This window comes from Carcharodon carcharias, chromosome 6, assembly GCF_017639515.1.
Source record: "Carcharodon carcharias isolate sCarCar2 chromosome 6, sCarCar2.pri, whole genome shotgun sequence".
Classification (NCBI taxonomy): Eukaryota; Metazoa; Chordata; class Chondrichthyes; order Lamniformes; family Lamnidae; genus Carcharodon; species Carcharodon carcharias.
Window position 1 is genome coordinate 110,393,320 of NC_054472.1, and position 27,296 is coordinate 110,420,615.

Sequence of the window (27,296 nt, forward strand, 5' to 3'; positions counted from 1 at the left end):
GCACCTAACCAGTATTTTATAAAGGTTCATCACAGCTTTCTTGCTTTTGAACTCTTTGCCTCTATTTATAAAGCCAATGATCTCACATGCCTTTTTAACAACTTACTCAACTTGTCTTGCCACTCCAGATTTATGTTCATACACTTCCAGATCTCACTATTCTTGTGCCCCTTTTAAAATTGTATCATTTAGTTTACATTGCTGCTCCTCGTTCTTCTAACCAAAATTAATTATTTAACACTTCTCTATTCATTTAGCATGTGTCTGCCCTTTTGACCAGCCTGTTGTTAGAGTTCTTTAAGGATGTAACAAGCAGGGTAGACAAAGGAGCGTTCTATTGGAGCTACACCACCTAACTAACTATGAACATCCCCTTTCGAGCTGTTCATTTCATGACTTGAGTTCCTGCAGAAGTTGAATCCACATGTACAATAAAATCCTTCCTCACATGTGCTCTCGGGAGCAATGGAAAGGCTGTCTGAGGAGATGTAACAACACCACTGAATGCTTGCAAAACACTACTAAACACACAGGAATCCCTGGCTCTAAACTCCTTCAACATCAGTGGATATCTTTCTGGCACAACAAATGCCTTCAGAATGGTTTACTGGCTGGATGGTATCCCAGCATGGCTTAAGGATTACCTATCAGATGCCATCTACAGCTATTGCCTAGTCTGCATACGATTTCTTCATGTACTTCATTAGCAAACATCATTGTGAAAGAGGGTCAACTTACTGAAGTTTAATGAGCCAGCACTGATGCCATAGAAATTATTTAAATGGCGATACACCTATCTTTCCATTGTTGCACCCTTTTAATGAGAGAATCTGGCAGTAGGGCTGATAAACTCCTTAACTGAGAAAAATTATCACTATGTCTCCTAGCCACATGATGGTAGCACCATTGAATGTCAAGGGGCGACGGTTAGATTCTCTCTTATTGGAGATGATCATTGCCTGGCACTTGCGTGGCATGAATGTTACTTGCCACTTGTCAGCCCAAGCCTGGATATTGTCCAGGTCTTGCTGCATTTGGACATGGACTGCTTCAGTATCTGAGGAGTCGCGACTGGTGTTGAACACTGTGTAATCATCAGCGAACATCCCCACTTCTGACCTTATGATGGAAGGAAAGCCATTGATGAAGCAGCTGAAGACGGTTGGGCCAAGGACACTGATGGGGCAGTAATTGACTGGGTTAGATTTGTCCTGCCCATATCTGGGCAATTTTCCACATTGCTGGGTAGATGCCAGGGTTGCAGCTGTACTTTAATAGCTTGACTAGGAGTGCGGCAAGTTCTGGAGTACTATTGCCGGAATATTTTTAAGACCCATTGAGGCCCGCCCAACATTACACACAACCGGTAGCGCTCATGCTACCTGTGCAGACGGGCGGAGGAGGGAGAGTCAAGACCTGCGCTCAGGGAGATTAAGTAGATAATAAAAGTTTTTAAATAATAAAGTAAAAAATTATTTAAACATGTACCCTTATGTGACAGTGTCACATGAGCTGGGTCATGTTTGTGAAGTCAAGTAAATTTCTTTATTTATTTTATTCAAGCTTCAGGAAACTTTATCCCGCCCGTGGATGAGGTTTCCTGAAAAACACGAAGGTCGCTAGGGCTCTTTGCCTGCCCGCCAACCTTAAGGTTGGACGGGCAGCATTGTTAACAACTTTAATTGTTTTTTTAATGGCCTTAATAGGCCGTTGACAGTTCGGGCACGCAGCTGCCTCCGGCTCGCGCCTGCCGAATGAAATACCAAAATGACGTCGGGACGCAAGCCCGATGTCATTTTACACGTCGGTATGTCGGGCCCGACCCCGCACGCTGATGGAAATATTCTGCCCACGATTAAAGGAATTCATATCAATTATAAACATCACACATTTACATTTTTTTGAAAAATAATGGGCGATGTTGTGAAATTAAACCCCCAATGTCCCAGTAAGAACTACAGGATATAATTTCAGCAAAGTTGAATTTACTTGTTCATTCATTGTACACCAGTACCCTTCATGTAATCCCTGCATGACAAAGATACCCTTACTGCTATAAATCAGCAACTTCCCTGACTAACTGCAAACTCCTATCTACTCGTAATATATTAAAGATCTTCAAGTTTAAACATGCTTCTATCAGTCCTTTCCATTATGATGTCCACATTCATCATTTCATCCACCTGCTCGTGGAGGGGTGTACTCAGCATGACAAGCTTACATAGAAGTGTGTGTGTGTGTTTATATTGGAAATATTATAAGCATAGAATATAGGTCTTCAAAATGCATCCTGAATTGTGTCTGTGCTTTGATATAATTAACCACTGTCCTGCGCTATAACCAGAAGATTGCTGAAAAAAGAGACATGTCTCAGCTTTTCATCTTGCACTTATCAGGACATTTTGCAAGAATACTAATATAAGGGGAAACAACAATTTATGCTGTATGTGAGGAGTGTGCTGATTTGTTGGCAACTGGGGTTGCCATGGAGATGGTGACTGACAGTTAATTGTAAAGCATTGTTTGAAATTTAAACCAGGTAGCTTGACCCTAATTGGTCAAGGCATTGCCCTGAGGAATGAGTCAGCAAATGGCTGTCACTTACTTTGTTTAGCTGAAAAAATGTGTGTACATGTTCTTCCTGTCTGCAAAGAACAGGGTCCTGCGTATTAATATATGTAGCTTCCGGTACACGCAAATGTGCCACACTGCGAGCCCAACTGACAGTCTTAAATTGGTTATTAGTGTAGTTCTTAGCATACTGAGGATTATTTAGCAAATGTTGTCCAATCCCAGGATCACATCTCATGTTGAACAATGAGTTTTGCGGGTATGCTCTGTATCCTGCCCGTTGTGAATAGAGGCTGGGACATGCTGTTTGATACGATCCGCCAGTCTTTGGGACGTATGGCTACATACCTAGCATCAGACTGGCCTGGCACTGAAATTCATATAATTAGAAGACTACACTTGGCCTTCACTCCAATGTACAACACCACAGAAGATCAGCTAGTTTTGTATAAATATTAAACTTTGATTTTGTGTGTGTTCTGTGAGCATGTTAAAATTGGTGTTTCCGACATGCCAAAATGATTGTTGTTGTCTGTGACGTGGTGAATAAATTGATTTCCTTGCTATTTTGAGGTAAAATCAATAGAATGAGCACAACAAAAATATAAGCTGTTTAAGAATGTCCCCTTAACATGCATGGCTCCTGAAAAATGTACTTGGAGCGTAGCAGTATCAAATGTTAAAATGCAGTTAATTTTAAGACCAAATTTATATAAGAATTGTATTTTAATGTAGCTGCTAATTGGAACCGTGACATTCTAGCAGGGAGATACGAGTGTGCAGTCTGTTGGTTGACTGACATAAGTGACATTGAGTGGTGGACTCAAGGTGAGGCACGAGTACTAACTGAACAGCATTATTTATTACATGGGGAAACCTTAATGGGGGAAGGGAAAAAATGGGAACAATTAAAAGAATAAAAATGAATTTGTATATTCTAATAACTTGTATAAATGCTCCTTAAGGGACAAAAACTCTCAACTGGCAAAACCTGTCAGCCATTCTGTTGACTGCTGTAAATTGTTAAATTATTCCTGACTAATCAGGAAATTACTTTTGCTCTTATCAGGAGCAGTACACAAATCATTTTTCTTTTACAGAATATCTTTATCTTTGAGAATCTGATTGACGTCCAACGCACGTACAATTTTCCTGTGGAAATTGAAGTGAGTAGTATTTTTAAATACAGCAGTAAGTGTAGAGAGTGATAGATTGTGTATTTTCTATCAAGATGTCTGTTGCATGCTTTTCTGGGCATTAGTATGTAGAGGAGTGAGGAAAAAAATTGGGAGCGAGTGTAACGAGAAAAAAAGATACAAGAATTCTAATGCGTCAGTGATGCTTGGCAATACATAATTATAAATATCATACTAGAACCTTGTATAAACAAACCCTTTTTTAAGAACCTAATTTAATTGTTTCCATACTTTATATGTTCACAAGTAAACATGCTGGAAAGGCAAAACGTGCCATGTATGAAAATATTTGATTATGATATGGAAGATCTGTCAATTTTTAATGCCCTGTTAAATTAAATATTCTGTTCAAGGTCCCAGTGGAAAAGAAGAGAAGGTATTTTGCTATTCGAAAAGAAGCAAGAGAAGCAGCAGAAGGAGATTCAGGTTTGTGTGGAATTTTACTATATCATCTTGATTTTGGATTAAAGTAAAAATTGATGGATTTAAATAACGCTGTCCAATAAAGGGGCAGTACTTATACTTATTAATATGGTTCCTTTTTCATTGATGAGGTCACCACTGAACACAAAATCAAGACCAAGAGAAGGATGAGTATGCAACCTCTCCCCATGTCAGTGTTAGTCATATCCCTATATGTATCACTGGACTCGTGCAGCAACTTTTCATTATTTTTTCCTTTGCAACATCTATGCTTTGACTCACTTTTAAGAGATGAAATAAGGGACTTTATGAATGCAGGTCCTTTCATCCATTCTTTTTTGTTATTTTGGCCCCTAATAGAACTTTTGTGGTCTTAAGCACTATACGTTATTTCCTGGCCATATTGGTGATCATGTGCCTACTCCCAGGAGTTTGCCAGTGTCACACTATATGTCAGTTGGGCAGAGCATTAAAGATTCCCAGGGTAACTTGCTGTGATTTCTCATTCTTCCTCCATATGTGGAAGTCAGCACCTCAAATCAATACTTTCCTTTAATGTCATAACTAAGATTGAGAGCTCTTATGGGAGCTTCTGGGTATGAACAGTACAATTACACAGCGCTTCAAATCTTCTATGTAACATCACCTTTTGCCACTCAATGTTTTGTTCCAAAAGGAAGTGAAAATTTCCAGGACTGTAACAGCATACAAACATTTTGGTGCTGTTGGTTAAACCTATTTCTCAGCCTCTTGTGAACTTTAAAAATTGAAAGAAATATTTATTAAAGCTGCAATTATTTTGTGAATTTCCCATCAGATGCATGCACTCTCCTGGCAATTATTACAAAACATTCTTAGTGTGGCTATTGATATGTTTCCAGCAAAGAGACAGAGACACTGGCAAAAGTGCAAAACATTTACAAGGATTATACAGGAACTGAGAGGTTACAACTATCAGGAAAGACTGAGCAGGCTAAAGCTCTTTTCTATAGAAAAGACAAAGCTGAGGCCCGACTGGATAAAATTATGAAGATGATTAAAAGTGTAGATGTAGAGAAAATGTTTCCCCTTGTATGGTAGCTTAAAAGTAGAGGCCGTATACATAGGATAGCCATTAATAAATCAAATAAAGAGTTCAGGAGAAACTTCTTTATTTCGGGTTTGTCCAATGTTAACTCTCAGTTCCTACTAGTAAACAGAGAGGTATTGATAGTAGTCATCAAGTAATCTGTAGTTCAGATTGTTTTGCTCCCCTTAATGGAGCAATATGATAAGGTGATAAGTACTGTCCAGTGGAAGAAAAATAAATTCCAAATTTTAGCATACAACACAAAAGATAAGTTGAAAATTGTTGCTAGCCCTTCAAAATAGAGCATTACTGGCTAGAAGAATTAGATTTTCTATTACATTGTCAAAAGTGTTACCTTCACAGTTCTGTGATGATTAAACTTTGCCTGTGTTGGTGACTCTTCTCTTTATCCAGATGAACCCCATTATTTGTCATCACAGTCGTACATGGTTGACAGTAGTCTCAGTGAGGAAATGAGTCAGTTTGATTTCTCTACTGGCGTCCAGAGCTTCTCGTACAGTTCACAAGATCCCAGAGTACCTGTTTTTCGTACCAGAAAAATGGTAATTTATTGCATACTTGGGGTGATTATCAGGAATGTAATGGTTTTGGGCTCAACATCTGCTTAAGGGTAGGCCCTCTGCTCATTTCTTCATGCCTCATGGTCCTCCTCTTTCCTCTTCAGTTGCTTGTAGTAGCCTCGCATTTTCAATTTCATGTTGTCTAAAGTTATCATTCTCCTCCCTTTTGGTCAACAACCCTCTGATCTTCCTGCAGTCACCTTCTTTAGCAAGTTGTCAAACAGTAGAGTATGGCCAGTTTAACTATATTGCTTTTTCATGATATACACTAATATGTTTAATTTCAATTTAGCCATCATAAGTAAAATGGACCAATAAGATCATAAGAAATAGGAAGAGGAGTAGGCCATTTGGCCCCCACATCCTGAGCCTGCCTCCCCATTCAGTAAGATCATGGCTGATCTTATTACTCCACTTTCTGGCCAGACCCCCATAACACTTGACTCCCTTGTCAATCAAAAATCTGTCTAACTCATCCTTTAATATATTCAATGGCCCAGCCACTATTGCTGTTTGTGGAAGAGAATTCCAAAAATTAATGACCCCCTGAGAGAAGATTCTCCTCCTCATCTCCATTTTTAAATGGGTGATCCCTTATTTTTAAATTGTGCCCCCAATTCTGTATTTCCCCCATGAGAGGAAACATCCTCTTAGTGTTTACCTTGTCACGCCCCTCAGAATTTCATGTTACAGTAAGGCACCTCTCATTCTTGTCAATGGGAATCATGGAGGAAACTCTCTACTGGTTGGAGTCATATCTAGCACAAAGGAAGATGGTGGTTGTTGTTGGAGGTCAATCATTTCAACTGCAGGGCATTACTGTAGTAGCTCCTCAGGGTGGTGTCCTAGTCCCAACCATCTTCAGCTGCTTCATCAATGACCTTCCTTCCATTGTAAGGTCAGAAGTGGGGGATGTTCATTGATGGTTCAGCAATATTCAGCATCATTCACGACTCCTCAGATACTGAAGCAGTCCATGTCCAAATGCAGCAAGACGTGGGGCTGAATTTTCAGGTCATTGGGCGAGCCCTGTAGTGGCCGGGAAACGGTCTGCTGGCCGCCTCAGCCCCTGACCACGATTTCATGCTGGCTGGCCAATTAATGGCCAACCAGCATGAAATGCATGCTGAAAGGCCCAGCGCTGCCCGTGTGGGGGCAGAAGGAGGGCAAGGGCTGAAATTAGCACGGCGTGGGGGAGTGCGCATGAAAGCTCCCTGAAGGCAGAGAGCTGCCTCGGGGAGCTGAAGAATTTTAAAATCAAAAATAAAGATTTGGAAATTCTGAAAAAAAATCCCCGCATAGGACTCACTGACATGAACATATACATAATGAAAATTGTGTCAAAACATTCTTATCTTTTTTAAAATTAATGTCAGAAATCTCATCCCACCCGTGGATGAGGCTTCCTCAAAAATGCAAAGGCCACTTGGCCGATTTGCCTGCCCACCAACCGTAACATTGGACTGGCAGCGTAAAATCTCTCTTAATTAACAAATTAACGGCCTTAATGGGCCTCCAAATTGTCAGCGGGCGCGTTGCCGACTCTCACGTGCCCACTGACCGAAATATCACGTGAGCGTGCGATGATGTTGGGACACTTGCCCGAACCATCATGCGCAATTTTATGCCCGACCAGGCCAGGCGCATGCCCAGCTGTGGGATGTAAAATTCTGCTCCTGGACAATATCCAGGTTTGGGCTGACAAGTGACAAGTAACATTTGTGCCACACAAGTGCCAGGCAATGACCATCTCCAACAAGAGAGAATCTGACCATTTCCGCTTGACATTCAATGTCATTGCTTTTGCTGAGGCTATGAATCCTATGACAAGTAACTCACCTCCTGACTCCCCAAAGCCTGTCCACCATCTACAAGACACAAGTCAGGAGTATGATGGAATACTCTCCACTTGCCTGGATTATTGCAGTTCCAACAACATTCATGAAACTTGACACCATCCAGAACAAAGCAGCCCACTTGATTAGCACCACATCCAAAAACATTCACTCCCTCCACCACTGACACACAGTAGCAGCAGTGTGTACCATCTACAAGATGCAGAGCTGGAGCTCACCAAAGATCCTTAGACAAGGCCTTCCAAACCTATGACCGCTATCTTCTAGAAGGATAAGGGCAGCATACACATGGGAACACCACTGCCTGGGATTTCTCCTCCCAATCACCATTCGCTTTAGAAATATATTGCCATTCCTTCACTGTCGCTGGGTCAAAATTCTAAACTCCCACCCGAACAGCGCAGTGGGTGTACCTACATCACATGGGCTGCAGCCCACATCCCATGAATTAATTTAAAGAATAATAATTCTTCTAAACTCCAATGAGTTTGGACCCAACCTGCTCAACTTTTCCTCATAAGGCAATCCCTTCATTTTTACTTATTCTTTCACGGATGTAGGCAATGCTGGCTAGGCCAGCATTTATTGCCCATCCCTAATTGCCCTTGAGAAGGTGATAGTGAGCCACCTTCTTGAACCGCTGCAGGCCATGATGTGTAGGGACACCCATAGAGCAGTTAGTGAGTTGTAAGATTTTGATCCTGCGACAGTGAAGGAACCGTGATATAGTTTCAAGTCAGGATGCTATGTGACTTGGAGGGAAACTTGCAGGTGTTCCCATGCATCTGGTGCCCTTGTCCTTCTAGGCTGTGGAGGTCGTGGGTTTGGTTGGTGCCATCAATGGAGCCTTGGTGAGTTGTTGCAGTGCATCTTGTAGGTGGTACACATTGTTGCCACTCTGTGTTGGTGGTGGAGGGGGTGAATATTTAAGGTGGTGGATGGGGTGCCAGTCAGGAGGGCTGCTTTGTCCTGGATGTGTACACTTGAGTGTAGTTGGAGCTGCACTCATCCAGGCAAGTGGAGTGTATTCGATCAGACTCCTAACTTTGTGCCTTGTAGATGCTGGATGGGCTTTGAGAAGTCAGGAGGCAAGTTACTCACCGCAGAATTCCTAGCTTCTGACCTGCTCTTGTAGCCACAGTATTTATATGGCTAGTCCAGTTCAGTTCCTGTTCAATGGTAGCCCCCAGGATGTTGATAGTGGGGGATTCAGCAATGGTAATGTCATTGAATGTGATGGGGAGATGGTTAGGTTCTCTGTTGTTAGAGATGGTCATTGCCTGGCACTTGTATGGCACGAATGGTACTTGCCATTTATCAGTCCAAGCCTGAATATTGTCCAGATCTTGCTGCATATGGACACAGACTGCTTGAGTGCCTGAGGATTCATGAATGGTGCTGAACATTGGGCAATCATCTGCAGACATCCCCATGTTTGACCATGATGGAAGGAAGGTAATTGATAAAGCAGCTGAAATTGGTTGGGCCTGGGACACTACCCTGAGGAACTTCAGCCCAAGAATCTTCGCTAGGCTGCTTCCAATGCAAGCATATCCCTCCTTGAATAAGGAGGCTAAAACTGAGTACACTAGTCTAGGTGCGGTCTCACCAATGCCCTGTATAATTGTAGCAAGATTTCCCTACTTTTGTACTCCAATCTCTTGCAATAAAGGTAAACGTTTCATTTGCCTTCCTAATTATTTGCAGTACCTGCTGCTAACATTTTGGGATTCATTTATAAGGACACCCAGACCCCTCAACTGCAGCATTCTGCAGTCTCTTCTATTTAAATAATATTTTGCTTTTCTATTCTTCCCACCAAAGTGGACAATCTCGCCTTTTCCCATATTATATTCCATCTGCCAAATTTTTGCCCATTCGCTCAATCTCTCTCTATGCCTTTGCAGAATCTTTGTGCCCCCCTCACAACTTGCTTTCTTACCTATCTTTGTATTGTCAGCAAATTTGGCTGCAATTGAATAGTTTCCTTTATCTAAGTCATTAATATAAAATCGTAAGCAGTTGAAATCCCAGCACTCCTCCAGTTATAGCATGGTAACCTGAAAATGACCATTTTTGTCCTGACTGTTTCCTGTTGGTTACCCAATCCTCTGTCTGTGCTAATATGTTACCTAACACATGAACTGTTAATGTGTGTAGTAACCTTTTATGTGACACTTTACTAGTGAACCTGTCATTCTTTATGACATTTGATATGATATTCTTTAGATACAATATGTGGATTCATCCCCATTTCTTTTCTCACTCTTTTTAAGCCCTTCGTGATTATTGCTGCTTTGACAGTAAGTGATTATCATAGTGAAATAGTTTCCATTCGAGCACACATTTGCCATTTAGAAGCAAAGTGTGATGACCATGTCCAAAAGTTTTGTTTGAAAATGTTTTTGAATTTCATTTGTCTCAGGAAGTTGCTGCCAAAATTTTACCTTGGGTAGAATTTTTCCCCAGTCGGGTGGCTTGTGCAGGGCCAGGCATAGATCTGTTTGGGGCCCCTGATGGGGTCTACGCTGCCATTTTATGTGGGCAGGCCAATTGAAGCCCACCCAGCGTGACACACACCCAGAAGTGCTGTGCGATCCCTGTGTGGGCAGGTGGGGGGGTTTCCTGAATCGGGAGTGCGCTCTCTCGCGCATGCACACGAAAGAGCGCAGAAATCTCCGAGGCACAAAGGTGCCTCGGAGATTAGTTTTAACAGTTCAATAAAGTTGGCTGCGTGCCTGCCGAACTGAAATCTAAATGACGTGCGGTGACGTCAGGATGCACGCCCAATGTCACCCTGCGTCATTTTATGCTTCGGCGAGCGGGCCCTGCCCCCACTCACCAAGCCAAAGATTCTCCCCTTTGAAATCAGTGTCAAAATGTAACCTTTTATTCTGTGCTTCCTATGTGAACGTTAAGTACATTTGGTTGATGTTGATGGAACCTATGTCTTCTATGTGAGGCAGTCAAACATATCTAGCCACTTAATTGTTTTGTTTGATAGTAAAACTTCAAGTAAGGTATTGCCAACCAACAGATAATTAAATGTGAAGTACATAAGTACAAATAGGAACAGGAATAGGCCATATGACCTCTTGAGCCCACTCCACTATTCAATAATATTATGATTAGTTTGTGGCTCAACTCTACTTTTCTGCCCTATCCCTTGATTTCCTTGGAATAGGAATTAATTTTACCACTAGGTAAAGGAAAACTCTTTCTGCTTATGCTGCAGTAATCCCACAAACCAATGTGCAAACAATTTCTTTTGAGCTTAGCTGCAAGATAGCTGCAGTGTCATTTGCAATCATTCACACAGCATTATTGCCTAGATCTAGCAGCTCAAAGTAAAGTATTTGACAGTTTTGTGCTTGAAGAAATCCTCACAACAGCAACCCAGTGAATTTATTTTATGTGGAGGTTGAACAATGTAGACCTGACCAAATGCAGAGTGCGTGCTGACAAGGCTGTTTTTTTTCTCCGAATCATAGAAATTTACAATGCGGAAGGCAGTCATTTGGCCCATCATGTCCGTGCCAGCCGCAAATAACCATCCAGCCGAGTCCTACCATCCAGCTTTTGGTCCGTAGTCTTGTAGCATATCCAAGCACTTTCTAAATGTTATGAGGGTTTCTGCCTGTACCACTCTTTCAAGCAGTGAGTTCCAGATCTCCACCACTCTCTAGGTGGAAAAACTTTTCCCTCGAACCCCCTCTTTATCCTCCTACCTCTTACCCAAATATATGCCCGCTGGTTATGAATCTCTCAACCAAAGGAAGTAGGGCCTTCCTATCCACTCCACCTAGATCCCTCGTAATTTTATGCGCTTCAGTTAAGTCTCCCTTCCGTTTTCTCTGTTCATAGAAAACAATCCGAGTCTATCCAATCTTTCCTTGTAACTAAAATTCTCCAGTCCAGGCAATATCTTCACAAACCTTCTTTGTTCCCTGTCTGGTGCTATCACATCTTCCCGATAGTGCGGTGACCAGAATTGTATGCAGTATTTCAGGTCTAATCTAATTTAGTATTTTTATACAGTTCCAGCAGAACCTCCCAGCTCTTGTATTCTAGTCCCCAGCTAATAAAGGTAAGTATCCCATATACTCTCTTGACCACTATTTCAATCTGTCCAACCACCTTCAGGGATTTGTGAAAATGCACTCCAAGACCCTTATTCCTCTACACTTGAGTATCCTACCATTTATTGTGTATCCCCTTGCGTTGTTAGCCTTTCCCAAATGTATTACCTCACACTCCTCCAAATTGAACTCCATTTACTATAGTTCCATTGACCTGACTAGTTCATTGATATCTTCCTGCAGGCTACAACTTCCTCCGTCATTATCAACCACACAATCAATTTTTGTATCATCTGCAAATTTCTTAATCATACCCCTTACTTTCAAGCCCAATCATTCAAGTACACAACAAAAACCAAGAGGCCTAATACTGAGCCCTGAGGAACTTCACTGGAAACAGTCTTCCGGTCACAAATACACCCTTTGTTTCCTGCTTTAGAGCCAATTTTGGATCCAACTTGCCGCTTTGTCTAGGATCCCATAGACTTTTAATTTCATGATCAGTTGTCATGTGAAGCGTTATCAAAAACCTTGCTAAAATCCATATAGACTACATCAAACGCACTACCCTTATCAACTCTCCTTGTTACCTGTCAGACATGACCTTGCCTTAACAAATTGTGCTGACTGTATGATTAATTTGTGTCTCTAAATGGAGATATATCCTATCACTCAGAATTTTTTCCAGTAGTTTTCTCTCTACTGAGGTTAGACTGACTGCCCTGTAATTACTCAGTCTATCCCTTTCTCTCTTTGCAAGCAGTGGTACAATGTTAGTTGTCCTCCTGCCCTCTGACACCACACTTGTAACCAGAGAGGATTGGAAAATTATGGTCAGAGCCTCTACTATTTCTTCTTCTTGCTTCCCTTAACAGCTAGGATACATTTTGTCTGGGTATGGGGTTTTATCCACCTCAAAAGATGTTAAACCCCTTAATGCTTTCCTCTCACATAATTTTATATTTTTCAATATAATTTTTCAATATATTTTCAATATAAATATTGCAATATCTGTATCGTCCCTCTATTTTGTGAAAACAACACAAAAGTGTTCATTAAGAACCATACCAACATCCTCTGCCTCCATGCACAGGTTACCCTCATGGTCCCTAATAGGCCCTATTCTTACTTTAATTATCATACACTTTATGTATTTATAAAAAATCTTTTGTGTCTTCCCTTGCCAACATTTTTTGATGCCTTCTCTTTGCTTTCCACGTTCCTTTTTAGTTTTACCCCTTCAGTTTTTATACTCCTTTAAGTTTTCTGCAGTATTTGTCCCTCAGTATCTGTCAAAAATTTCCCTTTTTTTCTTTATCCTCTCTTTAAGCCCCTTGACATCCAGGGGGTTCTGGATTTGTTAGTCTCACACTTTTTCTTTAAAGGACCATACTTGCTCTGAACCCTCACTATTTCTTCCTTGAATGCCTCTCACTGATCTGACACTGATTTACCTTCAAGTGGCTGTTTCCAGTCCACTTTAGCTAAATCACGTCTGTAGGAATTAATTTTGAATCATCATACAACAGGAGCTGTTTGAACACCATCTGTTGCTGTATGACATGTCAGAAAAGTTCAAAATTTGAATTGTCATTCACACTGGCTTTCTGACTCATCTTTCTTATGTTTTTTAGAAAATTGTTTTTGATTATAAACTGCAAGCTGAAGATTGTAGTTACATTCAAAATAACAACTAGTTGGAAAGTTTAAGGCCTCATAACTTTCTTCTCTATTCCTGCAGGAATTGATGGAGTCAAATGTTGTGCAGAATGACATTGTGGAGCTCGAGATGGATGAGATGAATCAGCACGAATGTATGACGACCATGACTGCTTTAATCAAACACATGCAGAAGGCTAACATCACACCAAAAGTTGAGGAGGTTAGAAAATCAATTGTAATACAACTATTTAATTTGCTGATTCTATGACACACACGACCCTGAAACAAATTCAAACTAATATAGGTCTAAAATGTTTTGAGGGAAAAATTCATTCAATTAGCGTTACAATCCTCATCGATCTAATTGTAGAAACCCACTTCGGTATTGGTGTGCCCAGCTGAACGCCTGCAGGAAATTGACAGAGCCTGTGTCATGCAGTTCAAATCAAATGTGTGAACCAATGTTTCTTCTTATATATTTATGCATGAAAGTTTTAAAAAGATCTATTTATCTAAATAAAGAAAAATAAATTTATTTGTATCCCAAGGCCACAAAATTTCCTAAAGCACGTTACAACCAATTAATTACTTTTGAAATGTGTTCATAGGAGACAAATGTGCAGCCAGTTTGTTTACAGTAAGATCCCACTCAGCAACTGAGATAATGTCCAGTTAATACAAAGGCAAAATACTGTGGATTCTGGAAATCTCTGAAATAAAAACAGAGAATACTGGAAATACTCAGCAGGTCGGGCAGCATCTGTAGAGAGAAACAGATGTAACGTTTCAGGTCTATGCCCTTTCATCAGAACTCAAATATATCCGATCTGAAATGTTAGTTCCGTTTCTCGCTTCACAGATGCAGGCTGAGCAGCTGAGTGTTTCATTAATTTTCTGTTTTTTTTATGAAGTCCAGTTAGCCTGTTTCTGTAGTGTTGATTGAACAACGTGAACTGGCCAGATTAGCTCCCTTCTCTTTTTTGAATAGTGTTGTGGGATCTCTTACAGCCAACTCATCAGAGTGTCAGCTTAGATTTTGTGCTCAGGTTTTTCAATCTTAACCCTCTGACTCCAATGCAACTAAACCAAACTGACACATGGACAAATAGTTTCATAATAATCTCATTTTCTTAATATGGCAAAATATTGATATTTTGGATTTAACATGAAAGTGATTTCCTTGTAATCTTTCCAATACAGGGGAAGACCCCACGTGAGCTTCCGCCTTGGATGAAATTTCTGCATGGAAAATTGGGAAACTCTGCAACACCGTTAAATATCCGACTCTTCATTGCAAAGCTTATTGTTAACACTGAGGAGGTCCTAAGCTCATTAGCTTTTTTAAATATATTTGCTCCTCTGTGAAATTCTATGATTCACTTACTATGCTGAGATTTTTCTGCTGATATTCTGTTTGTCGGGTTGGGTGGACAAGCTAACTCCAAGTCTTTGCCTATACCAGTGTGCAACTAACCACGAAAGTGCACACCAAGTTGACTTTCCTTCCCTTGAGCATTGCATTTCCCTTCCCTCCTGCAGGGCATTATCCAATTTTCACTCAGAACGCTTCCTGATTACCTGGATAATATCAAAAAATCACAGTGATGACTTTTGCATTCTCATACTTTATCACAAAAAATTGGTGCATATATTATTGGCCCTGAACCGTCAATTTTTGGGTTCATTTACCACAAGTCAATTTTAGAATTTCTGCATTAAAATGAAATATTTAGCAAATTTGCATTTGTGCATAGTTTACACAGTTTTTATGGAGAAATGCTGCTGCTGACCTAAGGTAAATTATCGATATAATTAAAATCTTACATTGATGCAGCATATTGTCAACTTTACCATTATAAATTCCTATGTCCGTGCTGATAATAGAAACTGCCTTTCTTAAGTATGGCTTGCTGTAATTACATTCTTTCTTACAGTTCCATCGACTTAGGGTTGGCAAATTAAATTCTAATTTCACAGGCAGATGTAACCAGAATTTATTTTCTTTTCACAAGCACATGACATAAATCTATAATTCTCGACAATGGACCTAGAAGCCTGAGATATTTAGCAAAATGTTCTTTTACTCAATATTTTAATGAAAGCTAAGGATTTCATTAAGCAATGTTTATGATAAGCAAGATTAGTTTCAATAATTATAGTTCTGGCCTGAAAGAATTCATCTGAATCCTTTTGAGCTAATATCAATTAAATCTTATTGCTTTGTAGATTTTCCAACCGTATGCCCAGGAATGGTTGGGGCCCCTGCTGCAATTAGTGGTTTCTGGCAATAATGGAGGTGATGGCATTCACTACATGGTGGTGGAAATTGTGGTCACAGTTCTATCCTGGACAAGTGTGGCCACCCCAAAGGTACAGAATATATTTAATGGATCTGTTTCATAATTTTTGTGCCGAATGACATTTTGGTGCTGTTATCATTGACTACAAAAATATTAAATTGTAATTTCCTGTTGTATATTCTCAGCTACATTTTGTTTAGATTCCTTCTGTGAAGGAATCATTTTTTAGCCCTATTAAGCAAAGTTCCTTTGCTAGAAATAAAGAAATGTGCATGCAATTATTGTTGCCAATGTCATGCTTCATTAATGGAGAGTATATACCCAACAAGGTGACCTCACTCAGGATTTTGAATAAAAGTGCAAAAGAAAATGTTTTAAAAAATGTTTTCATACGTAAGGTCATAACCCCTGGAATACTTTACCACAGGAGTCTAAAATTCTTAATAGCAATTAGAAGAAAAATGATTGAGTATTTGGAAAGGAAGAATACAAAAGGATACAGGAAAAGGGCAACATAATAGAAATAGGATTGATCACCACAACTGAAGAACTAGCACTTGTACTATTTGATAGGCCATATACCCACTCCTGTGCTATAACTCCTATTACTAAAATTCCTGTGTAAAAACTCATCAAAATTTATCTGTCCAAATTCTGAACAAATCAGAATTTATTAAATTTTCAAAGCTGTATATGTTTGTAACCATATTTATCTATATCCCTATTCCCATTTTCTTTGTGGTTCCATAGACCATACAATAATAGCATCCATAAATTCAAAAGGGCATGGTTTCACCCATGACTGCAAGGTCCAGAACAGCAGTCTGGTACGGGAACATCTTGGCCTGATCTCTGACCTCTGCACCAGCAAAAGCTAGTTAAAAACAACAATTTTTAACTTGCTTTCTCTCTCCATAGTTGATGCCAGACCTGTTGAGTATTTCCAACACTTTGTTTACATTTCAGATTTCCAGCATCCACAATATTTTGCTTTTATTATGGTAGTTGATGCGAGTTATGTTACAGGCAAGAGAGTTTTGGATGAGCTCAAGTTTACAAAGGGTGCAAGGTGGGAGACCAGATAGAAAAGTATTAAAATAGTCGAGACGAGAGGGAACAAAAGCATAGATGAGGATTTCAGAAGGAGATGAGTTGAGGCAGGATGGAGACTGGTAACATTACAGAGCGAGAAGTTGGCAAGTGGTAATGGAGAGCTTATTGGATGGGAAGCTCAGCTCACAGTTAATTGGATGTCAAGTTTGCAAACTGCTGAAGCTTTAGACAATGGCGAGGGAGAGGGATATAGTTGGTGCACGGGGAACACAGTTTGTGGTGGTGACTGAAAACAGTTTAGTTGGAGGAAATTTCTCATCTTCCAGCACTAGATGTCGGACAAACAAATGACCATAAGACAAAGGAGCAGAAATTAGGCCATTCAGCCCATCGAGTCTGCTCTGCCAATCAATCATGGCTGATAAGTTTCTCAACCCCATTCTCCTGCCTTCTCCCCGTAACCTTTGATCCCCTTACCAGTCAAGAACCTATCTATCTCGGTCTTAAATACACTCAGTGACCTGGCCTCAACAGCCAATTGTGGCAATGAATTCCATAGATTCACCACTCTCTGGCAAAAAAGTTTCTCCTCATCTCTGTTTGAAAAGGTCTTCCCTTTACTCTGAGGCTGTGCACTTGGGTCCTAGTCTCTCCTACTAATGGAAACATCTTCCCCACGTCCACTCTATCCAGGCCTTTCAGTATTCTGTAAGTTTCAATCAGATCCCCCCTCATCCTTCTAACCTCCATCGCGTATAGACCCAGAGTCCTCAAACGTTCCTCAAATGTTAAGCCTTTCATTCCTGGGATCGTTCTCGTGAACCTCCTCTGGACCCTCTCCAGGGCCAGCACATCCTTCCTGAGATACGGGGCTCAAAATTGCTCACAATATTCTAAATGTGGTCTGACCAGAGCCTTATAAAGCCTCAGCAGCACATCCCTGCTTTTATATCCTAGTCCTCTCAAAATAAATGCCAACATTGCATTTGCCTTCCTAATTACCCACTCAACCTGCAAGTTAACCTTAAGAGAATCCTGGACTAGGACTCCGAAGTCCCTTTGCACTCCAGTTTTCTGAATTCTCTCCCCATTTAGAAAATAGTCTATGCCTCTATTCTTCCTATCAACGTGCATGACCTCACACTTCCCCAAGTTGCATTCCATCTGCCACTTCTTTGCCCATTCTCCTAACCTGTCCAAATCCTTCTGCAGCCTCCCTGCCTCCTCAATACTACCTGTCCCTCCACCTATCTTTGTACCATCTGCAAACTTAGCCAGAATGCCCTCAGTTCCTTCATCTAGATCATTAATGTATAAAGTGAAAAGTTGTGGTCCCAACACTGACCCTTGCGGAACTCCACTAGTCACTGGCCGCCATCCTGAGAAGGACCCCCTTGTATCTACTCTCTGCCTCCTGCCAGACAGCCAATCTTCTATCCATGCTAGTACCTTGCCTCTAACACCATGGGCTCTTATCTTACTGAGCAGCCTCCTGTGCAGCACCTTGTCAAAGGCCTTCTGAAAGTCCAAGTAGATAACATCCATTGGCTTTCCTTTGTCTAACCTACATGACGAATCAGAGACAGTGGAGGGGGTCAAGAGAGGTGGTGGTGAGGTAGAGATGTGTGCCATCAGAATACATGCACAACATAAGGAGCTCAGCAGAGTGGGGAATTGAATCTCTGTCCCATCATTTCATGCTATGATGTGATGATACACCAGTACACAGGTTGTTTCCACCATTTTGTTTATAATTAAGAAATGTGTTTACTGAAAGAAGTAACTGTATCATTTAACCTTATTATATGAATGAAGAAATAGCATTTGTAATAGTAAACTGGAAAATGCTAAGGAAGTCTGGTAAGAGGGTGTTGGACATCTCAAGGTGCTGTCTGTTTTTGTTGTATTTTACCGTTTTGACAAATTGCTGCTTTTGTATCAATGCAAAGTGATGTCCAATGCAGATGATGGTTACAAAACAATATAAATATAATACAAAAACATTTAATGCAACTCCGAAGTCAGATTGTTAATCTGACTCTTGAGTGCACTGAAGTCAATTAGTCTGAGATCACTGTAAGGAGATAGCAATCCTGTGACGGCGCAGAAGCAGGAGATATAGTTCCAAGGGAGCTTGCAGGTGGTGGTGTTCCATGTGTCTGCTGCCCTTGTCCTTCCAGATGTTAGAGGTTGCGGGTTTGGAAGGTGCTATCAGAGGAACCTTGGTGAATTGCTCTACAGTGCATCTTGTGTATAGTGCACACTGCTGCTACTGTGCATCACTGGTGGATGGACTGAATGTTTAGGTTGGTGGATGGGGTGCTGATCAAGTGGGCTGCTTTGTCCTGGAGACATTAAAGTCCAACTCTCGAACTACAAGCTTATTAGAACTATGGTTACTCATGGCAAGCTGTTTAAAATGTCCAATTCAATAGCAACAATACAACTTGCATTTGCCTTCCTAACTACCGACTCACCTGCAAGTTAACCTTAAGAGAATTCTGGACTGAGAATAATTTGGATAAATAATTCTGTTTTATAGCATTTGACTGTTCAATTGTTTTACTGCTGTTGACAGAGCTCTTGCTTGGAGACATGATTTATGGGTAACTATGTGAGCTCCACGCACCATCTATATCCAATATCTTCACTGTTTTCCTCTCTCAGCATCTGTACCAAGCAACTTCTCATCCTCAGTGATTTCAATCTCAATCTATCATGCTGTCTGACCTGAGTTAACTGCTTTCCCAATGCACAGTCACAGCTACCCTCTTGACCATGCCATCTCACATGGCTCATTGTGCCAACCGCAGACAAGGTCATCTAATCACTTCCTTGCCTCACTCTCCATCCTCTTCCCCCCCCCCCGCCCCCCCCAAATCAAGCATACTTCCTACCTTTTTTGTAATTCATTCATGGGATGTGGGCTTCACTGGCTGCCTTGTCCATCCCTAGATGCCCTTGAGAAGGTGCTGGTGATCTACCTTCTTGAACTGCTGCAGTCCGTGTGATGTAGGTACACCCACAGTGCTGTTAGGAAGGGAGTTCCAGGATTTTGACCCAGCGACAGGGAAGGAACAGTGATACATTTCCAAGTCAGGATGGAGGGGAACTTCCAGGTGGTTGTGTCCCCATCTATCTATGTGCTGCCCTTGTCCTTCGAGGTGGTAGTGGTTGTGGGTTTGGAAGGTGCTGTTGATATTGGGGAATTCAGTGATGGTAGTGTCATTGAACATCAAGGGGCGATGGTTGGATTCTCTCTTGTTGGAGATGGTAATTGCCTGACACTTGTGTGGTGCGAATGTTACTTGCCGCTTGTCAGCGCAAGCTTGGATATTGTCCAGGTCTTGCTGCATTTGGACATGTACTGCTTCAATACCTGAGGAGTTGCAAATGGTGCTGAACATTGTGCAATCATCAGCGAACATCCCTACTCCTGACCTTACGATGGAAGGAAGGTCATTGATGAAGCAGCTGAAGATGGTTGGGCCTAGGACACTACCCTGAGGAACTCCTGCAGTGATGCCTTAGAGCTGAGATATGATTGACCTCCAACAATTACAGCCATCTTCCTTTGTGCTAGGTATGACTCCAACCAGCAGAGAGTTTTCCCCCTGATTCCCGTTGATTCCAGTTTTGCTAGGGCTCCTTGATACCGCACTCTTGTCAAATGCTACCTTGATGTCAAGGGCAGTCACTCTCACCTCACCTTGGGAGTTCAGCTCTTTTGTCCATGTTTGAACCAAGGCTGTAATGAGGTCAGAAGCTGAGTGGCCCTGGCGGAACCCAAACTGGGCATCAGTGAGCAGGTTATTGCTAAGCAAGTGCTGCTTGATGGCACTGTTGATGATCCCTTCCATTATTTTACTCATGATGGAGTGTAGACTGATGGGGTTATAATTGACTGGGTTGGATTTGCCCTGCTTTTTGTGTACATGACATACTGGGCAATTTTCCCAAAGCCAGGTAGATGCCAGTGTTGTAGCTGTACTGGAACAGTTTGGCTAGGTGTGCGGCAAGTTCTGGAGCACAAGTCTTCAGTACTATTGCCAGAATGTCGTGAAGTTCCATAGCCTTTGCAGTATCCAGTGCCTTCAGGCGTTTCTTGAAATGTGGAGTGAATCAAATTGGCTGAAAGTTGGCATTTGTGATGCTGGGGACCTCCGGAGGAGGCACTTATTGCTGAAGATTGTTGCGAATGCTTCAGCCTTATCTTTTTCACTGCTGTGCTGAGCTGCTCCATCATTGAGGTTGGGGATATTTGTGGAGCCATCTCCTCCAGTGAGTTGTTTAATTGTCCACCACCATTCATGACTGGATGTGGCTGGACTGCAGAGCTCAGATCTGGTCCGTTGGCTGTGGGATCGCTTAGCCCTGTCTATCACTTGCTGCTTATGCTGTTTGGCACGCAAGTAGTCCTGTTTTATAGTTGCACCAGGTTGACACCTCATTTTTAGGTAAGCCTGGTGCTGCTCCTGGCATGCCCTCCTGCACTCTTCATTGAACCAGGGTTGATCCCCTGGTTTGATGGTAATGGTAGAGTGGAGGATATGCTGAGCCATGAGGTTACAGATTGTGTTTGAACACAATTCTGCTGCTACAGGTGGCCCATAGCGCCTCAAGGATGCCCAGTCTTGAGTTGCTAGATCTGTTTGAAATCTATCCCATTTAGCACGGTGGTACTGTCACACGACACGATGGAGGGTATCCTCAATATGAAGGCGAGACCTCATCTTCACAATGACTGACTGACTGTGCGGTGATCACTGCAACTGATACTGTCATGGACAGATGCATCTGCAGTAGGCAGGTTGGTGAGGATTAGGTCAAGTATGTTTTTCCCTCTTGGTTCCCTCACCACCCACCGCTGACCCAGTCTAGCAGCTATGTCATTTAGGACTCAGCCAGCTCCATCACTAGTGGTACTACTGAGCCACTCTTGGCGATGGACATTGAAGTCCCTCACCAAGAGAACATTCTGCGCCCTTGCCACCCTCGGTGCTTCCTCCAAGTGATGTTCAACATGGAGGAGCACTGATTCATCAGCTGAGGGAAGGTGGTACGTGGTAATCAGGAGGTTTCCTTGCCCATGTTTGACCTGATGCCATGAGACTTCATGTGTCCGGTGTCGATGTTGAGGATTCCCAGGTCAACTCCCTCCCGACTATATACCACTGTGCCGCCACCTTTGCTGGGTCTGTCCTGCTGGTGGGACAGGACATACGCAGGGATAGTGATGGTGGTGTCTGATTCCGTGAGGTTGACTGTCAGGCTGTTGCTTGACTAGTCTGTGAGACAGCTCTCCCAATTTTGGCGCTAGCCCCCAGATGTTAGTAAGGAGGACTTTGCAAAGTTGACGGGGGTGCGATTGTCGTTTTCAGTGCCTAATCGATGCCGGGTGGTCCATCCGGCTTCATTCCGTTTTTTTGTCTTTGTGGCGGTTTGTTACATCTGAGTGGCTTGCTAGACGTTTCAGAGGGCATTTAAGTCAACCAAATTACTGTGAGTCTGGAGTCACCTGTAGGCCAGACCAGGTAAAGATGACAGATTTCCTTCCCTGAAGGACATTAGTGAACCAGATGGTTAAATTTCTCTCCCAGCTCACTCAACTGTGCTTTCAAAATCCGAACAGTCTAGCCTTTGGCCTTTGTCCTCAACATTCCTGCAATTGCCGATCAGCTCAACGACACCCTCACCTTTGATATCCTAGCCCAAACTAAAACCATTACACTCTCTCACGCTGGCTGTTACCCACTAGAATGCCCCTCATCCCCACTACCTTAAGACCAAGGTATTCAATCTTAAGTAATGTAACTGGTTTAACCATTCATCGGCATTAGCTGGCTGGCCCAAATAAAGCCTTATCAGGTCCTCCTTTCATTTGCTAAACTATTTACTATTGCGGGATCAATTTCTTCTCTACTGCAAACCATTTTCTTAAACCCTTTCCCACTGTTTCCTCCACCCTCACTTCTAATGAGTGCAAGGAGCCCATGGATTTCTTTGTCACTAAGATTGAGATCATCTGATCAGCTGTTTCTGCTGCTTCCCTCCCTTCCACTAGCCCAACGAGACAAACTTTCTTTGAGGCTTTCCCTTCTCTCACCCCAAAGTTGCATCTTTCCCTAGTTTCTCTCTGTATCCTCTCATGCCATCTTCGAGCTCAGCTTGCCCAGGAGGTCCACCTCTTGCTTTCTTGAACCCATTCCCATGAAACTGCCCAACTTCCTTTCCTGGCTCCCATGTTCACTGAACAGTTGACATGTTAACAGTTCTGTCTCATCAGAATTGTCATCCTCTCTTTCAAGTGTGCTATCATTACCCCTTTGCTGAAAAAATCTCCTTGCAAATTTGCCTTGAAAATTACAGCCCTGTCCCCAACCTCCCTTTCCTCTCCAAAGTTTTTGAACTTCCTAGAATACCATGTTTGAATTGTTCCAATCTGTTTTTCACACCTGTCACAGTACTGAAATGCCTCTTATCCAAGTCAAAAATAATAATCTGTGTGATTGTGACAAAGGTTAAAAAAAAATCTCCCCTCATCCTTCTCATTGTGTCTTCAGCCTTTGACATGGTTGACCACACCATCCTTCCCCCAACATCTCTCGACTGTCATCTAGCTGGGTGGGACTGCAGTCCCCTGGTTCCATTCTTAACTATTCACTCATAGCCAGATAGTCACCTGCAATAGCTTCTCATCTCGCCATTTGGTCCTCCTTATTTCTCATTAAAGTGATGCTGCTTGGTGACCTCATCCAAAAACACAGCGTCAGTTTTCACCAGTATACTGATGACATCCAGCTCTACCTCACCACCACCTCTCTTGACCTTTCCACCATCTTTAAAATGTCAGAATGCCTATTAAATATCCACTACTGGATAAACAAATGTCTTCCAATTCAATACTGGGAAGGCCAAAACTATCATCTTTGGACCCTGTGAAAACTCCATTCCCTAGCCACCGACTCCATCCCTCTCCCTGACAACTGTGTTGAGTTGAACCAGACTATTTGCAATCTCGGCGTCATATTTGACTCCAAGATGAGCTTCTAGCCACATATCCATGCTCTACAACACTCTGATATCTGCGCACCTTCATCGGCCTCTTGAGCATCACTGCTCCGCCGTGCTTTCAGTTGCCAAAGTCTAAACTCAGTAATTCTCTCCTAAAATACTCTGCCTCTCTTCCTTCCTTTGAGATGCTTCTGAAAGCCTATCTCTTGGTCCAAGTTTTTGGACATCTGCCCCAATATCTCTTTATGTAGCTTGGAGTCAAATTTTGTTTGATAATGTACCTGTGAAGTGCCTTGAGACATACTACCTTAAAAGTGCTGTATAATTGCAAGTTGTTGTCTCCTGGACAATCTTTTGCCTATGGAACAGACTTCACATGATTGACTGAGAGGAGAAGACTGCTGCCAGAATCATTTTTGTTGCTCACTTCGCTGGAGATGCAGCATCACTGGAATGTTGTGAAAATCTTCAATGTTTTGCATTTGCACATACCTTGAAAAGTATGCATGTGGTTGTTTTTAATTATGTTACTGTTTGTTTATTGGTCATATTTTGAATAGAAAATATTTGAGCTGATTTGTTATTTGATCTTTACAAGTACTAGTTTTTTAATGGTTTTTTTTAACTCCGAGAATATTTAAACGAGAAAGTGGCTCCATTGTATTAGTTAGGCGTCCGTCCGTCTTGGGAGACAATGGGCCTCGCCCAGAGTACATGTCCGTTCTGTATTGAACATCATCTGTAGATGTGAATTTGTGAGTGGCAGTCCCTTCTGCAGCTGGTACAGATGAATAGAGTTGGCCCAAGGACGACTAATTTTTTTTTCCTTCTGGAGGGCTCTCTTTTCCACCACCTGGTCATTTCTTTTGCCCCCTGTTTTTTCCATGCCTTTCCTGACTGCTTGTCTCCAGGCACTGTGGTCAGCAGTGAAAACTTTCCATGCACTGATTTGGTGCTGGTCAACTTGAAGTCTTGCTTGCAGACATGCTTATTTAGGTAATGATTTATGAATGGTTTTTAGTGAATGTGACATTTGAGACAATTGGCACGTGGCATACCTTCCAGACGTAGCAGACTGAGATGCACCAAGTGAGCATTTCAGATCACAAAAATGCATAATGGATTTGTTAAAAGAAAATCATGTCCAAGAAACTTGACTGGCTTTTTTAATGCAGTAATGAAGAGGGCTGATGAGAGTAGTGCAGTTGATATGTATATTAACTTTCAAAAGGTGATTGATAAAAGTGTGTTGAATTCCTGTAGGATTAAAGGAGCAATGACACCTTGGATATAAAATTGGCTATGGGATAGAAAACTGAGAGTGGTTGCTTTTCAGACTGGAAGGAAGTGTGCAGTGGTGTCACCTCGAGGCTGGTGTTCGGATCATTGTTTCATTTGACATTGGATATAGGGGGCATACTTACAATGTTTATGGATAACATGAGAGTCAGAAATGTAGTAAACAGTAAGGAGAGTAGTAATGGAATTCAGGAGGACATAAATGGACAGATATGTGGCAGATGAAATTTACTGCAGAGAAGTGTGAAATGATGCATTTTGTAAGGAAGAATGACGAGAAGCAAAATGAATTCAATGGCATAATTTTAAAGGGGTGCAGGAACCAAACAGACCAAAGGCATCCTTTGCTTTGAGTAGAGGCACAGAGTACAGAAGCCACAAAATTATGCTAAATGTTTATAAAGCCCTCCAACTGGACTGTTGTGGTCAATTTTGACTCCTTCTTTTGAGATGCTCCTGAAAGCCTATCTATCTCTTGGACAAAGGTTTTGGACATCTGCCCCAGTATCTCTTTCGGGTGGATATCGAGCTTTTGGAGAGGGTGCAGAGAAGATTTACCAGCACAGTACTGGAGATGATGGATTTCAGTTACTTGAAGAAGCTGGGATTGTTTTCCTTGGAGCAGATGGAAATTTAATAGAGATATTCAAAATTATGAAGGGTTTTGATAGAGAAAATAAGAAGAAACTGCTTTCACTGGCAGGAGGATCAGTAATCAGAGAACACACATTTATGGTAACCTGCAGAAGAACCAGGGTTGAGATGAGCAGTTACTTTACAGTGAGTTGTGACCTGGAATGCACTATCTCAAAGGGTGGTAGAAACAGATTCAGTAGTAACTTTCAAAAATATAATTGTTTGTATATGTTTGAAAAGGAAAGAAATGCAGAGCTATGGGAAATGAGCAGGGGAGCAGGACTCATTGGATGGTTCTTCCAAAGAGCTGGCACCAGCGCAATGGACTAAATGGCCTCCTGTGCTGTATGCTCTGATGATGAGAAGTACGGCCTCAGATTAAGTTATGTTAATTCTTGATTATTGTTGTTAGGGAAATCTGAAGAATGAGATCCTGGCGAATCGCCTCTTGGAGTTCCTAATGAAGAATTCCTTTCACGAGAAGAGGGCAGTGTTCAGGCACAACCTGGAAATCATTAAGACAGTAGTTGAATGCTGGAAGGATTGTCTGTCTATCCCTTACAGGTGAGCAGTGGGTTTTGCATCAGATTGCCCATTGGCATTACTTTTACCTGCACCAAATCCAAGTGGTGTGATGCTTCCTGGATATTAGGCTATAATAAAGCAGGTGCAGAAGTTTTTGGAGAAAATGGTTTCAGTCAGAAGCTAAAACAAAATCTAACATTTATGTAGAGCCTTTTACAGTGTCAAGGTGTTCCAAATGACTTTATAGCCATTAATGTAGGAAAAGTGATATTTTCACACAGCAAGGTCCCATAAACAGTAATATGATAATGACCAGAATCTTTTTTTTTGTCAGGGCACCAGGAATAACTCCCTTTCACTTCTTTGAAAATCATGCCAACCTGAGAGGACAGCCATGGATTAACATTCCATCTGAAAGGCAGCACCTGAAAGAGTGCAGCACTCACTGCTGCACTCGCGGGTCAAACTAGATTTTATCCACAAGTCACTCGACTGGGACTTGAACACGTTGACCTGCCGACTCAGAAGCAATAGTGCTGTACCGAGCTACGGCTGACACCTCATTTATAGACAAGAAGCATAGAAAATTTGTGGTACAAAGGGACTCCATTCTCTCTTTCCAATTCTTGGTCTTTAACCCGCTAGGTTACACCATCTCAAGTATATACCCAAGTGTTTTTTTTAAGCGCGATGTGGGTTTCCACCTTTTCCGGCAGAGAATTCCCGATCCCCCATCACACTCATGATGAAAAGTTTCTCCTAGATTCCCTTCTAATCTTCCTGCCAGCTAGTTTAAATCTATCCCCCCCTAGTTATTGACCTATCGGCTAATGGAAGCACATCCTTCTGATTCACAGTATCACGGCTCTTTTTTTATTCATTTGCGGGATGTGGGCATCACTGCCCACACCAGCATTTATTGCTCATCCCTAATTGCCCTTGAGAAGATGGTGGTGAACTGCCACCTTGAACTGCTGCAGTCCCTGTGATGTAGGTACACGCACAATGTTGTTAGGGAGGGAATTCCAGGGT

The 27,296-nt window shown here is 41.9% G+C and overlaps 1 protein-coding gene across 8 annotated transcripts in view; it reads left to right on the forward strand.

Moving 5' to 3' along the window:
* The window catches only part of prkdc (protein kinase, DNA-activated, catalytic subunit), a 243,012-nt gene that overhangs the window by 103,689 nt on the left and 112,027 nt on the right, over positions 1-27,296 (forward strand). For all 8 annotated transcript variants that reach the window (XM_041189174.1, XM_041189177.1, XM_041189175.1 and 5 more), the window contains 7 exons: positions 3,672-3,737; positions 4,121-4,193; positions 5,674-5,822; positions 13,517-13,657; positions 14,638-14,757; positions 15,664-15,807; positions 26,152-26,303. In XM_041189174.1, the coding sequence (XP_041045108.1) occupies positions 3,672-3,737; positions 4,121-4,193; positions 5,674-5,822; positions 13,517-13,657; positions 14,638-14,757; positions 15,664-15,807; positions 26,152-26,303 (845 nt within the window). The remainder of the gene's footprint in view (positions 1-3,671; positions 3,738-4,120; positions 4,194-5,673; positions 5,823-13,516; positions 13,658-14,637; positions 14,758-15,663; positions 15,808-26,151; positions 26,304-27,296) is intronic.